Source organism: Sabethes cyaneus, chromosome 1 (genome assembly GCF_943734655.1).
Source record: "Sabethes cyaneus chromosome 1, idSabCyanKW18_F2, whole genome shotgun sequence".
NCBI classification, from domain to species: domain Eukaryota; kingdom Metazoa; phylum Arthropoda; class Insecta; order Diptera; family Culicidae; genus Sabethes; species Sabethes cyaneus.
In genome coordinates this window covers 103,878,752-103,892,235 of record NC_071353.1, presented here as the reverse complement: position 1 = coordinate 103,892,235, position 13,484 = coordinate 103,878,752, and the positions used below count along the sequence as shown (strand labels likewise).

General features: G+C 39.8%; 1 protein-coding gene across 4 annotated transcripts; it reads left to right on the top strand.

Moving 5' to 3' along the window:
• Nucleotides 1–2,496: 2,496 nt before the first annotated feature.
• On the top strand, nucleotides 2,497–12,655 carry LOC128733064 (probable phosphorylase b kinase regulatory subunit alpha). Of its 4 annotated transcripts, none has more exons than XM_053826649.1 (11): nucleotides 2,497–2,721; nucleotides 2,788–2,936; nucleotides 3,334–4,449; nucleotides 4,509–4,832; nucleotides 8,196–8,343; nucleotides 9,293–9,457; nucleotides 9,516–9,683; nucleotides 9,745–9,948; nucleotides 10,012–10,185; nucleotides 10,879–11,051; nucleotides 11,109–12,655. In XM_053826649.1, exons 2-11 carry the CDS (start codon nucleotides 2,808–2,810, stop codon nucleotides 12,153–12,155), a joined length of 3,648 nt encoding a protein of 1,215 aa, XP_053682624.1. In that variant the 5' UTR covers nucleotides 2,497–2,721; nucleotides 2,788–2,807; the 3' UTR covers nucleotides 12,156–12,655. The 4 variants fall into 4 exon arrangements, with proteins under 4 accessions (XP_053682624.1, XP_053682623.1, XP_053682622.1 ...); XM_053826648.1 differs by having other exon boundaries at nucleotides 10,837–11,051; XM_053826647.1 differs by lacking the exon at nucleotides 8,196–8,343 and adding an exon at nucleotides 5,012–5,159 and having other exon boundaries at nucleotides 10,837–11,051.
• The last annotated feature ends 829 nt before the right edge of the window (nucleotides 12,656–13,484 follow it).

Genomic DNA, 13,484 nt, shown 5'->3' with positions numbered 1-13,484 from the left:
TAATGACGAAAATGATATTTATGATGACGAAAATGACGCAAATGATGATGACACAGTCGAAAATTTCTGTAATCACGAAAATGATGGCGAAATGACAAAAATGATGATAGTAATGACGGAAATGATTATTGTAATCACGAAAATGATAGTGGTAATGACGAAAATAATGATAGTAATTACGGAAATGATGGTAATGAGGGAAATAATTTTGGTAATGACGAATATGATGATGGTAATGACAAAAAAAGATAAAAGTAATGACGGATATCATAATAAATGATGATGATAATGACGAAAATGATTATTGTAATCACGAAAATGATGGCGGTAAATGATGGTGGTGATGACGCAAATGATGATGGTAATGTAAAATATGGTAATGACGAAAATGATGTTGGTAGTGACGAAAATGATCATAGCAATGACGGAAATGATGATGATAATGACGAAACTAATAATGGTAATGACAAAAATGATAATGAAAATGACGAAAATGATTATAGTAATTACGAAAATGATGATGGTAATGACAAAAATAATGATAGTATTGACGGAAATGATGAGAATCACGAAAATGATGATACTAATAACAAAAAGGGTTATTGTAATCAGGAAAATGAAGACAATAATAACGAAAATTATGATAGCAATGACGGAAATGATGATGATAATTACGAAACTAATGATGGTAATGAGTATGACAAAAATGATAATGAAAGTGACTAAAATGGCTATTGTAATCAGGAAAACGAAGACAACAATAACGAAAATGATGATAGTAACGACGAGAATAATGAATATGACGAAACTGATTATGGTAATCACGAAAGTGATGAGGAATGACCAAACTGATTATGGTAATGACGAAAACGATGGTAATGATTGAAATGAAGACTACTCGTATAATGATGAAAATGATTACGGTAATGATGAAAATGATGATGATTATTACAAAACTAATGATGGTAATGACAAAAATGATAATGTAAATGACGAAAATGATTATTGTTATTACGAATATGGAGAGGGTAAGGACAAAAATGATGATATTTATGTCAAAAATGATGATGAAAACGGGACAATGAGAAGGATGATAATGACCCAACCGATGATAGTGATGATGGAAATGATGATGGTTATGATAAAAATAATCGTGAAAATGACGAAAATAATGACTATAATTACGAAAAGGATTATAAAAATGACAAAAGTGATGATAATGACGAAACTGAAGATGATGATGAAGACAAAAAATTGATGAAAATAATGTTTTATCAAGATAATTTACCAGAAGAGTAGGAGAGGGGGTGAATGTAGGGAACGTACGAAGTTAGAAGAATTAACGTAAAAATAAATCTAATGAAACTAAATCATTTGTTTCAGTGTAACTGAAATTGCTTTGCATGTGTTGCGAGAATGTGTCATACGAACGGTAAGAGACAAGCAGAGCAATCTTGACTCGCTCAATTTGAGACTCACGTATACTGACACATGACATGATAAAGCTTGCTCTAAAAACAAAGAGTCAGTTTTTGGACGAACGTAGACGTTTACCGACGTTGTTCCGTGTTCCGGAGGGCTCGGTCGGAGGCAACCGAGACAGACACTACACTATTGAACAAAAAATTGTTTGAAGCTGATTAGTTTTAGTGCTGCTGCTTCCAGTTAAAAAGCGCCCGCCTGACCGATAAATCTGATGCGAACACTGTCGAGTGGAAAGTATACGGTATCTTGGAGGTGCGGAGATGCCGGTAACATAAACGAGGCAGGTTGCTATGCAGTCAGCAAGCCCGTGCCGGATCGTATCTGAAAACTTTCTGAATATCTCGGATTCCGATATCGGTGAATATCGAAGTATCGATATTTTGGTTGCGATATACTCATTACTCAGTATCGGATCGGTCCGATATATTGCGATACCAAATATCGATACTTTGGCTTTCGATTCCCATCCCTAGCAAGATACAGAGTTTTCTTTTCCATTATATATCAAAAACCGTCACAATAAGTATCAAACAGACCTCGTGGAATGAAGGATTTAGAGTTAAACTAAGATGCTGGGAGGTTTGTTGGAAAATAATTGACGTACAAATATGGAATTTCTGTGAAAATTGTTAGGGTGTCGGTTTTATCCACAGTTCCCCTACTGGAAGGATTTGTATCAAGATTTGTATACAATGTTTGTTTCAGTGTAGAAAATGCTCGCTTTCATATCCCCCAGGAAATAATCAGTGCTTAACTCACACATGCATATTTCGGTGGAATGCGAATAACTAGAATCAAAATAAACCTCTGAAACAGCAGGCATTTTATATGCCTTTCTTTTAGTTTCGACATTCGCTTGCTTCTTCGCATTCTTCTTCTGTGTCAATTGTATTCTCCTAGTTTTCCTTTTCGGTATCTTCGCGGCCCCCTACACAGATGATTGAATTGACATTCAAGTGACATTCCGTGCTGTCGTCGTCGCCGTCTTCGTTTTTTCCGTGCACCATTGAAACGATAGGAACTCATCGTAGGCTGAAGGTTTTTCTAATTAATTTCGGCAGTAAAAATGTTCTAAAGTTTAGTAAAAATAGTTTCGCTCGTGCTATTGAGTCGTTCTTTACAAGAAGCAAGTGAAAATTCATTGGAACGAAGCTCGAAAGATTCTGAAATTGTCTTGAAAAATACTGCTTCCACATTACATAGCTGAAGAATCACACAAGCTCACGCACCCGATAGGTGAAATTTCGTTTCGTTTCGTCAGCTACACGAAGTACCATTGTCATTACAGTGTTTCACTTGCAGATTTCAGTTAATTGGCTAAGATGAGAAGCCGCAGTAATTCCGGTGTCCGGCTGGACTACTACCAAAGGATCGTGCACCGCCTAATCATGTCTCATCAGCAACCTGTAACGGGGTTGTTTCCGGCCAGCCCAGAAAATCCGCATGCTTGGGTAGGTATTTAAGTCCGCTGCAGTTCTCCAGGTTTTTTCTTGTGAAAATGCTTGCTTTTTGTTTTTTTTTTCTGGTAAAATTTGTTCCTAAACTTTCGTTTAATATCCGTGCAGCGCTGCCAATTTGGCAAAGGATTGGCGGGACAAACCGTAAGAACAGTTAAAATATAGCTTTAAGTTTGATGGATATTGGCACTCGTATTGGTTTGGCTAAATTGTCACTACCTTTCGAATAAATTAGCACAATTAAAAACATGTTAAACATTTCTGTTACCTTGAAAACGTGGGGAATGGAAACGCCGTTTTTTCGCACTTGGCAGCACTGCTTTTTTTTGTTGCAAAATATTAAGGTCAACTCACTTAATGATTTTATTTGTTTTCAATGCGCGATTTCTAGGTTCGAGATAACGTTTATTGTATTTTGGCCGTTTGGGGCTTGTCAATGGCTTATAAGAAAATAGCCGATCAAGACGAGGATCGTGCGAAGGCGTACGAACTGGAGCAGTGCTGCGTTAAGCTTATGCGCGGTTTGCTTATGGCCATGATGAACCAAAAGGATAAAGTAGAACGATTTAAAATATCTCAAAACCCACTGGATTCGCTGCATGCAAAATATTCAAGCAAAAATGGTCAACCTGTGGTTGGGGATGGCGAGTGGGGTCACTTGCAAATTGATGCTATTTCGCTGTACTTACTGATTTTAGCACAAATGACTGCTTCAGGACTACAGATCGTGTTCTCGCTGGACGAGGTATCCTTTATACAGAATCTGGTATTTTACATCGAATCCGCCTATTGCATACCGGACTACGGAATCTGGGAACGAGGGGACAAATCAAATCACGGTCAAACTGAGCTGAATGCTAGTTCGATTGGAATGGCGAAAGCTGCATTGGAGGCTATGAATGAGCTAGATTTGTTTGGCGCTCGTGGGGGCTCAGGCAGTGTCATCCACGTTTTGGCAGATGAGGCTCACAAATGCCAAGCCGTGTTGCAGTCAATGCTGCCAAGGGAATCAAATAGTAAGGAACTGGATGCTGGATTGCTTTCCGTAATCGGTTTTCCAGCTTTCGCTTGTGACGATCCGCAACTGATCGAAGCCACCCAAGAGGCTATCGTAAATCGTCTCCAAGGACGATACGGCTGCAAGCGATTTCTCCGTGATGGTTACAAAACTCCCAATGAGGACGTTACAAGGCTCTACTACGAACCCTGGGAGCTGCGCATGTTTGAGAATATTGAGAGCGAGTGGCCTTTGTTCTTTTGCTATCTAATCTTGAATAAGGCCTTTCAAAACGATAAGGACTCTGTTAAAGATTATTCCAGCAAGTTGGAGGAAATTTTAGTTAAAACCGAGGAAGGAATGCGGCTGGTTCCGGAATTGTACGCTGTCCCAGCCAACGTTGTAAGCTCCGAATATCAATGTCCTGGCTCACAGCAGCGGATTGTGGTCGGCCGTTGTCCGTTCTTATGGGGTCAATCACTATATATTCTCGGAAAGCTGCTACAGGAAGTAATTGGTGTTTGGTTTTTTGGTTTTACACAATAAGCTAACATATTGCTTTTTTGCAGGGCTTTCTAGCAGTTGGTGAACTTGACCCGCTGAATCGTCGCTTGGGAGCGCAAAAGAAGCCCGACGTAGTTGTGCAAGTAGTTATCTTGGCAGAAGACAACGACATTCGTGACAAACTTGCAGAGCACGGCATTCACGTTCAGACAATCGCAGATGTAGCTCCGATTGAGGTTCAACCGGCCCGTGTTCTCAGCCATTTGTACACTTACCTGGGTCGAAACAAAAAACTTGGCCTTAGTGGTCGCAAATCCCGTGATGTCGGTATTCTCAGTACCAGCAAGCTGTACTCGTTGAAGGATCGCATTTTTGCTTTTACACCTCAGGTAAGTGCCAATCATTGCCTCGACCCCGCCAAAGTGGGTTGAGCGCAAATGATTTTTTCTGCACATCGAACGCTACCATTCTAGCAGCATCCGAGAGGAGCGGATCGGTTTTCTTTTTCTTTTTTTTTGTTTTTTATGTTCCCAAATAACCCACTTTTATTGCCGAACAATACCTCTAGTTTTCCGACGTAAACCGGTTCTACATCGCATCGGACAATGAACTGATGATAGATCTGCTGAAGGGAGAGATTAATTTTCTCAAATCGGCCTGGCAGAACCTGCTTGGACGGCCGCTGCTAACGTTGGTGCTGAAAACCGTACATCTAGGTCTGTGGAATCTACCTTTTGTGCTTTGTACCCCTTATTTTTTCCTGACCACGTGAAACCTTACCACGTTGTCTTTTATAGCTGTAATAGATGATGTAATTGTAAAGTTCCTTTCCTACAACACGTCTCATCCTACTGTAAGATGTAGCTTTTCCCCCCACTGTTGCACGTTGTTTTTTCCTTAGCACGCATCCAACGATGTATCAAAAAGGCAAGCGAAGGTTCACTGTGATTGATACTTGTATGCAGTGCTTTGAAGGAACAAGCATTTTTGTTATAAATTTATAGTAGATTCAGCAGGCAACAACCTGGTTACAGATGGAATCGAGATGAACAAACTTTCCATTTGTTCTTTGTTAATTTTTTACATTGTCCGTTGTTCAGCTGGAGTGAGTTACTAATGCCCTGTTCTATTCACCAGCATATTACGTTTCTGGTGATGTTGAGACTTTGGGAAACCTCTTTCCTGTTATGTTTGTTTAGTTTTAAATGACATCTGTTTGTTTGTTTGTTTGTTTATTACGGCAGGTTCATATGAACTCGTTTACTACTTTTAACAACAGATTTTCATTGAAACAACTTCTCCAAGAACACTGTACATATGTGCGACCACTAGGATTGTATAATTTATAATAATCGTAACGCAGATAACATCAATGATGAAGTTTCATATTGGGAACCTAATTATCAGGTCACTATAGTTAGATGTATGCCAGTCCCATTTGATTTTTCTCAGGTGAACTTGCAACAATAATCTACCTTCTCTTCACACATGAAAATGTTACGCTGGCGATCCGACAATGAAGCATTCTATACTATAATGTCGTAGAATTAAATTGCTTCTGCTTTTTCCCACCAACCGAAAGCCGAGATCAGTTCGCTACTAGTATACGATATTTAAGTCTTGAAATATTTAGCCTTCGTGTGGTCTCTCTGTGTTTGCGGTTGTTAAAAAACTATGCATTGATCTGTTGACCTTAACCGCTCCATAGTCAATAATAAAGTGTCTTGGATGGCATCCGATTAAGTCGTTGTCAATTCAGCATTAGGAAAATCTCATAGTTGGATATTTGGACTGAAAGTCCCAATAGTATAGAAAAGCATAGCATAGACAACCGTACACACCATGGGTGGTTGACATGGTGTACCCGTAAGTGCGCCATACACCATATCCATGCCATGGCCATTTCCTTACGATTGTAGAAATGGGTCCGTTAGTTAAACGCCTACTTTAAGAGGATGCGCAAAAACTCACGCAATCTTCATAGGTGTGCATGTACCCGGTAATATACGATATGAATATAATATGAATATGTGTAAAAATAATATGAAATGGAGCATATATGGGCAAAAGTAGAACAATCTCCTATTACTATTATTAATCTTAATTATTAATTTAATTTAATTTTTCTTTCTAATATCCATGTGCATTATTTAAACTTGTCATGGCAATTCACTGTGCAGTAAGATGTGCTTGATGAGCTAAAACGAAACAAATCATTAGAATAACATATTATAGGCTTACCTGCTAACAAAGTCGTATAGCTCAGCCGTCTGCCCAAAGTCCCAGTTTTGAAGCATCGCAGTTGACTTGACTAGCTTAGCTACTCAATAGAGCATTATTGAGCATTACCAGGTATGACCGCGTGGAGGCGCTAGGTAGGGGCTTGAGATGGCAAGAAATATGTTGGTCGCTTTCTTGTTTGCCTTCCCCATTTTATACCCGATATTTGGACTGAAAGTCTCAATAAGGCAATTAACTTAATAAGAAGTACTGTGCCTAATTGGGATAACTGTGCATACTGTGTACTGATAACCACTTGAATTACTGGTGGTATGTCAAACAGTGCACATATTAAGAATGTGGTATACCACAATATATCCAAACAAAAAAAAAACATACCAAAATGCAAGACATTGCAAAAATGATCAAGTTGAAGGCAGAGATATACGTGAAAAGTTATCCACGGACAATGATAGTTTATCGTTTACCAATGCGTGCAAGGCAACACAAGTTAGAATAGTTAATAATCCACACAAAAAAAATTCAAAGCAAATTTCTCATGAGAAAGTGTTGACTAGCAAGTCCGAGTAGTTAGCTGAATAGTTAGCTCAGAAAGTAAGGAAGGGTCATTGCTTTAGATCTCAACGTTTAGGAAAATTTTGAGAACATTAATGAAATTTTGTCCCATCAATTGCAACTTCACCAGTTGGAAGATATTGCTATAACAAGTATGTCTTCTGTGTGCCACGTACTTTCAAGTGAATAAACAAAAAAATAAATTATTGCAACCGAGATTACATCTCGTTCTAAACAATTACAACACTAGACCGAACTTCGCTTGCCTTTCCTCAGTGTACTTAAGTTTTACAACAATTTCCATAGTTTAGTTTAACCATCCGACTGTACATATGCTTCGGTGTAGATCAACTTTCCAGCAAATGCTTTCGATCGATACGGTTTCTGCTCTATCCTGAAAACTTGGTAATCTATTAGTCTAAAATTTCCCAAAATTTTTGGTTTCCTGCGCCTGTACCACTCTTGCTTTAAGTTTACCGATTAGTCGCATACCTGAACTATCGCGCATGTTTCCCAGTAGTGTATTTCCTGTATTAGGGTTCCTTGTCTTTTACAAATCGGCACTTTGTTAACGCTGAACAGCCGCCAACGGTCATCCAGTTGATCCTGCAGGACATTCATCAGCATTAAACTGTCGAACCACAGAAGTAAACCGACATCCGCATCTAGCTCTTCGCTCTGCCGAACTGGTCGCCCTGTGTGTCAATGGAATCGCTTTAATTGGCAAAACTTTCTCTTTCTCTTCTTTTTTGTTCTTCGGTCAAAATTGTCGTGCATTCAAACAAAAAATAATAATCATGGAACCGCCCAACCGCCCGCCTCATCCCTACTTGTTTGTGAAACATGCACGCACAATTCACACACATACACCCGCACTTGCTGACACGTCGCATCATTGGTGATGGTGGTTGTGCGCTTGTTCCGATCTGCGTGCGATCATTCCTGGTGCATACTAGATCTTTGACTATGACGAGTACTACACGTCTCGCGATCCGGCCCTGCTGGTCAGCAATTTCATGGACGTTCTCGCGTTCCTCAGCATTAGCTGGCGCCATCTGCTGGGCCGGCCGACGATTACATTAACCGCCAATCACTGGCTCATAGGTAACTACTATTGGTTTAGTTTTCTTATTTTATTTCGTCATACAATCATCGATCGCATTCAATCACACACAAACACGCGCACCAACAGATCATCTGTTATCGTTGCCTTTCATCTGAATTCAAAGGAATTCATCCCACAATTCTCACAAGTCATCCTGCGAGAACACTGTTTCCTAATTCTTATTATGCTCGTTTTGTGCTGTTTATTACTGGTCCACTTTCAGAACCAGTCTTATGTTTGAGTCTTTATTTGCGATGGATTTATGTTTGATGTTAGTTTTGTTGTATGGTTACTGTGCTTACCCTTAGCCTAATTATGGAAAAGGAGGTTTGGATCGATCATGTGTCATGTCCATATTCATTAAGAGGTCCAATGTTAACATAATTAGTAGAATACTGCCTACGTCAAGATTATAATCGCAATCATACGGAATAATGCATATGAGGTAATCATCTTCGAGGAATTATTAGTATCTTTAGGATAGCTTTATCATTTTCAACCTCGAAGAACGTTTTGTGGGATTTGCAAATTGGAAAATTGATAGAAACGACGAAGCGGTTGGTTTAAGCTGTTTATTTAAAATGTAAAATCTCTGTTACTAATTGTAGTAGTTTATTCCTTCTAATATTAATTGGTGGTATTGGAAAAATGTAAAAAGGTCTATATATATTGGTGATCAACAAAACATAAGGTGATTAACTTTCTAAAATCGATTAATACATTTTCGCCTAGATCTGACCAAAGTACTTCAAAATTAATCAGAAACTCAAACTAATGATAGTGAAGTTATTACCCAATAGTTTTAGTTTAGCCATTATGCTTTAATGTAGTTCCCTCAGTTCATTTAACTGTTTTAATGTTTAATTTCCTGTTACACGTAGTCCCTTCTGTGTTAATCCTTATAAAAGTTATTTTGTAACGCTCACTAATAGATCATATTTCTCGCAGATAACAATAAAGTCCCTCTGGCAATGATGCAAACGATGAAGAAGCTTAAATCCGGTTATATTAACGGTACCCGGGTGATTCTGGGAAATTTGGGAGATTTTATCAATACTTCAGCCATTACGGACCTGAGTTTCCTTGGTAGCCAAGAAGATGGATATCCCGACAGTAAGTTTGGCGTTAAAACTCAAAGCTTACCTGCTAAGCCCCCGATGCTCTTTTCCAGAACTCAACCCATCGGTGCAATCCTATCTGGAGGAACATCTACTTAGGTCCTTCAGTCATCGCGCTTCAACCACTTCAATACGATCTTCTGGATTGCGCCCGAGAAATTTACGCCGCCGAATGTCGGTTAAGGGCGCCATCAAGAAGACACGCTCCATCAATGTGGACTGTAAGGTTATCTCTATCCAGATAAAAATAACAATCACTAATTTTAATCCTAATTTCGCCAGCGGAAACCCTCGGTATGGAGGGCAGCGTAACCGAGCGTCGTTTGTCTCATTCGATTACTCCCCAGTGGTTAGAGCCGAACCAGGATGGAAACGTGCAGATTTCAAGAGATCCTTCGCCGAACCAACCTAGCCGCTTTGGAGAGCAACGGGTTTCGATTGACGAGGGCAAGAAGTTGCACATTCAAACATCGGCCACTACTGCCAGTAATTTTTCTTTTTGTTTTTTTTTTTTCGTACGGTCCTGGTCTAATAGCAGTTCTCTTTCAGCCCCGAAGATTCAGGTTCAGCCTCTGCCGAGACATCGTCCGACGACGGAAACAAATTTTGAGAACACTGAAGTGGAAGAGCTTATTGCAATGCTGCGGGAGACAGAAAGTCTTGAAGAACAGGGCGATATTTTGCAGCATTTGGTAGATACACAGGGATTGGACTTCAATACAGGTGAGCTATTAATTCAAAAACTTTCCATTTTTCTACGACGTGTGTGGCAAAATCGTTCGAGAAATCTCGCTGTAAAATACAACTATAAACGTACCTACTGCTAGCTAGATTAAATGCTGAATAAAATGATATTTCGTTACAACAATATCACAAAGCTGAAGAACTTTTGCTTTTAGTAGAATTACGGATAAAACGATTTTGCCGCCATAGTCCGTAGGAAAAATTTTGCATTGTGTTTTGTGATTCGTTCAAACGATTTTTGGCATAACAATTGGAGAATTTGATTTGTGTTTATATGTTAATCGTCCTGTTGAAATTACCGTTTAGAAATTTAATCACAACGCACATGTCAATGGTTATCAGACGATTTAAGGATACCAATAATCTAATACATTTTCATTGACAATTTTTCGTTTCCAACCATACACTCACATCTCCACAAAACAACATAAAACAACACCAACACGCACGTTGCTCTTGTGAATGTTTTGATTTTGTGCTCTGCTCGATCATTCTACAAACACGAACACACCCACACACATTTTCTCCAACATATGCTTTTGTGCGCTATACGTCGTGTGGCCAACTTGCTTGCTGGCTGTTGGCTGTGGTGGCCTCGCATGGATTGTTCACTCCGGTTTGTGCACGTAGAAGTCGTAGGCAACAGTGCTAATGATGATTCCCAATCTCAAGGCATGCTGGAGGAAGGTCGCGTCGTTACCGTTCGTGGGCTTCTTAAGGGTCTCTACGAGAAGGCTTGTCAACAGAAGATGTGGGGTCTTGTGCGTCACACAGCCGGAATGTTGGGCAAGAGAGTCGAAGATCTAGCCAAGGCCGTCACCGATTTGCTGGTCCGTCAGAAACAGGTTCGTATTGGTCTCATTTGACACCAAAGATCCACTTTTGAGATTATCTCTTTTTAGGTCACTGTTGGTATGCCTCCGAACAGCGAATACACTATTACTGCTCCACTGCCGGAGGCTGAATTGCGAACTTTGATTCACGAAGCGTACGGAGACGATGAAAGTACGGCCATGTTAACACAGGAGCTGCTCGTCTATTTGGCTATGTTCATACGCACAGAACCGCAACTCTTCCATGAGATGCTTAGACTTCGTGTTGGTCTCATCATACAGGTTATGGCAAAGGAACTATCGCGTACTCTCAATTGCGATGGAGAACAGGCGTCCGAACATTTGCTGAATTTGTCTCCATTCGAGATGAAGAATCTACTACATCATATTCTCAGCGGAAAGGAATTCGCGGTTAACAGTGTTGCCAGAGGAAATATTTCTATTGTAAGCTGCAAGTCCAGCCGCGTCAGTAAGAAGAGTCAGATTGGACTCGGCAAGGAAGGCGATGAAGCTGAAGCCACCGTGATCGATGATCGTCAGGGTCAATGGTTGAGACGTCGCCGGCTAGATGGTGCTTTGAACCGTGTTCCTAGGGATTTTTATCCCAGGGTTTGGACAGTGCTGGAGCGCTGTCAGGGACTAGCTATTGAAGGGCGCGTTCTACCACAAAGCTTAACACAAGAAATGACTCCCAATGAACTAAAGTTTGCACTGGAAGTTGAAACCGCTCTCAATACTATCCCGCAGCCCGAATATCGTCAGCTGGTAGTGGAAGCGTTGATGGTACTAACTCTTGTAACCGAGCACAACATTATTGCATCGTTGGGCGACATAATATACGTGGAACATTTGGTTCACAAAGCGAACCAACTGTTTCTTGAAGACCAGCGAAAAATCCAAGGCGATGCCATGCTTTGCTGTGCAAAAAATAAAGATATCCGTGAGACTACAACGGCTGGACTGTTGCTCTGCGGAGGGGCCGCTTACATCTGCCAGCATCTGTACGATAGTGCGCCTAGTGGAAGCTTCGGAACCATGACTTACATCGCACGGGCTGTTGCTTCGGTGCTGGAAGACCTACCCAAGCATGGCGATATGGATTGTACGATCTGCTAAGCCAACTCTGTTCGACATTAAGGGAGCTCTAGCTCTTCTATTCAACATCCTAAAATGTGCTTAAAACTATCTGAATGTTACAAACACCAGTTGCTACGGAAGGTAGGGTTTTTTTTTCTAGTTTTAGAATATGAAAATGAGAATGAAATGACTTACGGTTTAACGAGGAGTAAAAAGCTACCCGTCGGATACGAGACAAGTCACATGACAGAGAAGGATTCATCGTTTTTGCCGAGAAATAAATATAGGTAGGTTAGTGCGTTGATGTTTCCTTTCTTATTCGATTGTGAATCTTTATCTATTTTGCGTTTTTGTATAAGTATTTTGCAAGCCTCTGAATAAAGTAAAAACGGCATCACGTCTCCACCAATTCACATACAAATGGTTTATGACCCCTACCCGAGTTAGCAATCGTCGTGAGTAAACAGTTACACTATTATTGTATTAACATACGAGCAATACTTCATATAGCAGGAAAATAGTTTCAAAGAGAATAGCATGAACAATATTTAAATTAATTTTAAAAGTTTTTTGTATATCTGTGAAATTCCTGTTGAAGAACCACACTTGATTTTCTCCAAATGATATGTAGCTGCAGATGGGATCCAAAATAGGTCGATTTCCCTCTAGGGTAATTCCCTTATTCATTCGAAAGTATCACAATTTTGTTTTTCACAATGTTGTTGTTGTTTTCGTTAAACTCATTTTAAGTTTGCATTTCATTTCCTTTATTCGAACACCGTGAACCCGCGCTAATATGGAGAACACCCCGTTCAGATTAGGCGAGCTCATTTTAAATCAGAATATGTGGTAACTCTATTCATTTTCACAAGGCGTGCACCCTGTGTGTGTTCTGACTTGAAAATAAACGTTTTGAAAACATCAAATATACGCAAATTCTGAATGTGCGGATTGTAGAAAAGGAAATTAACTCGGCAGTTCCGACTAAAACGGTCTTTGTTTAGGATTCTGGAAAGAGGTAAGTGCATATGAGCTTGCTTAGAAGCTCCTTAGGAAGAGGAAACGTATTAAGTTTTTACCTTTGTTATACTATATATAACTAAGGTTTTTTTTTAATTTGCCCGTCAATTGTGTATGACGCTTGAACATATTAACATAATGTGAACGTATTCATATCACCGGGGTTCAGAGTTGATTAAAAAAGGTCATGCTAGCGGGGGTACACGGTAATGGTAATATTTTTATCAAACGATACTGTAGCAACCAAACTAACTTTTAACCAGTGGGCTATCGGGTTGTTACCGATAACCGTCTTTATGCTAACGGCCTTCACTTACACGCATCCTTAGCTTCCTTAACTGATTTGAA

Bases quoted from the DNA above. Each gene is read 5' to 3' on its own strand.
- LOC128733064 (XM_053826646.1), top strand. From the start codon at position 2,808: ATGAGAAGCCGCAGTAATTCCGGTGTCCGGCTGGACTACTACCAAAGG. The intron at 4,450-4,508 runs GTAATTGGTGTT...GCTTTTTTGCAG, and splicing joins TCGGAAAGCTGCTACAGGAA to GGCTTTCTAGCAGTTGGTGA. The intron at 11,052-11,108 runs GTTCGTATTGGT...ATCTCTTTTTAG, and splicing joins TGCTGGTCCGTCAGAAACAG to GTCACTGTTGGTATGCCTCC.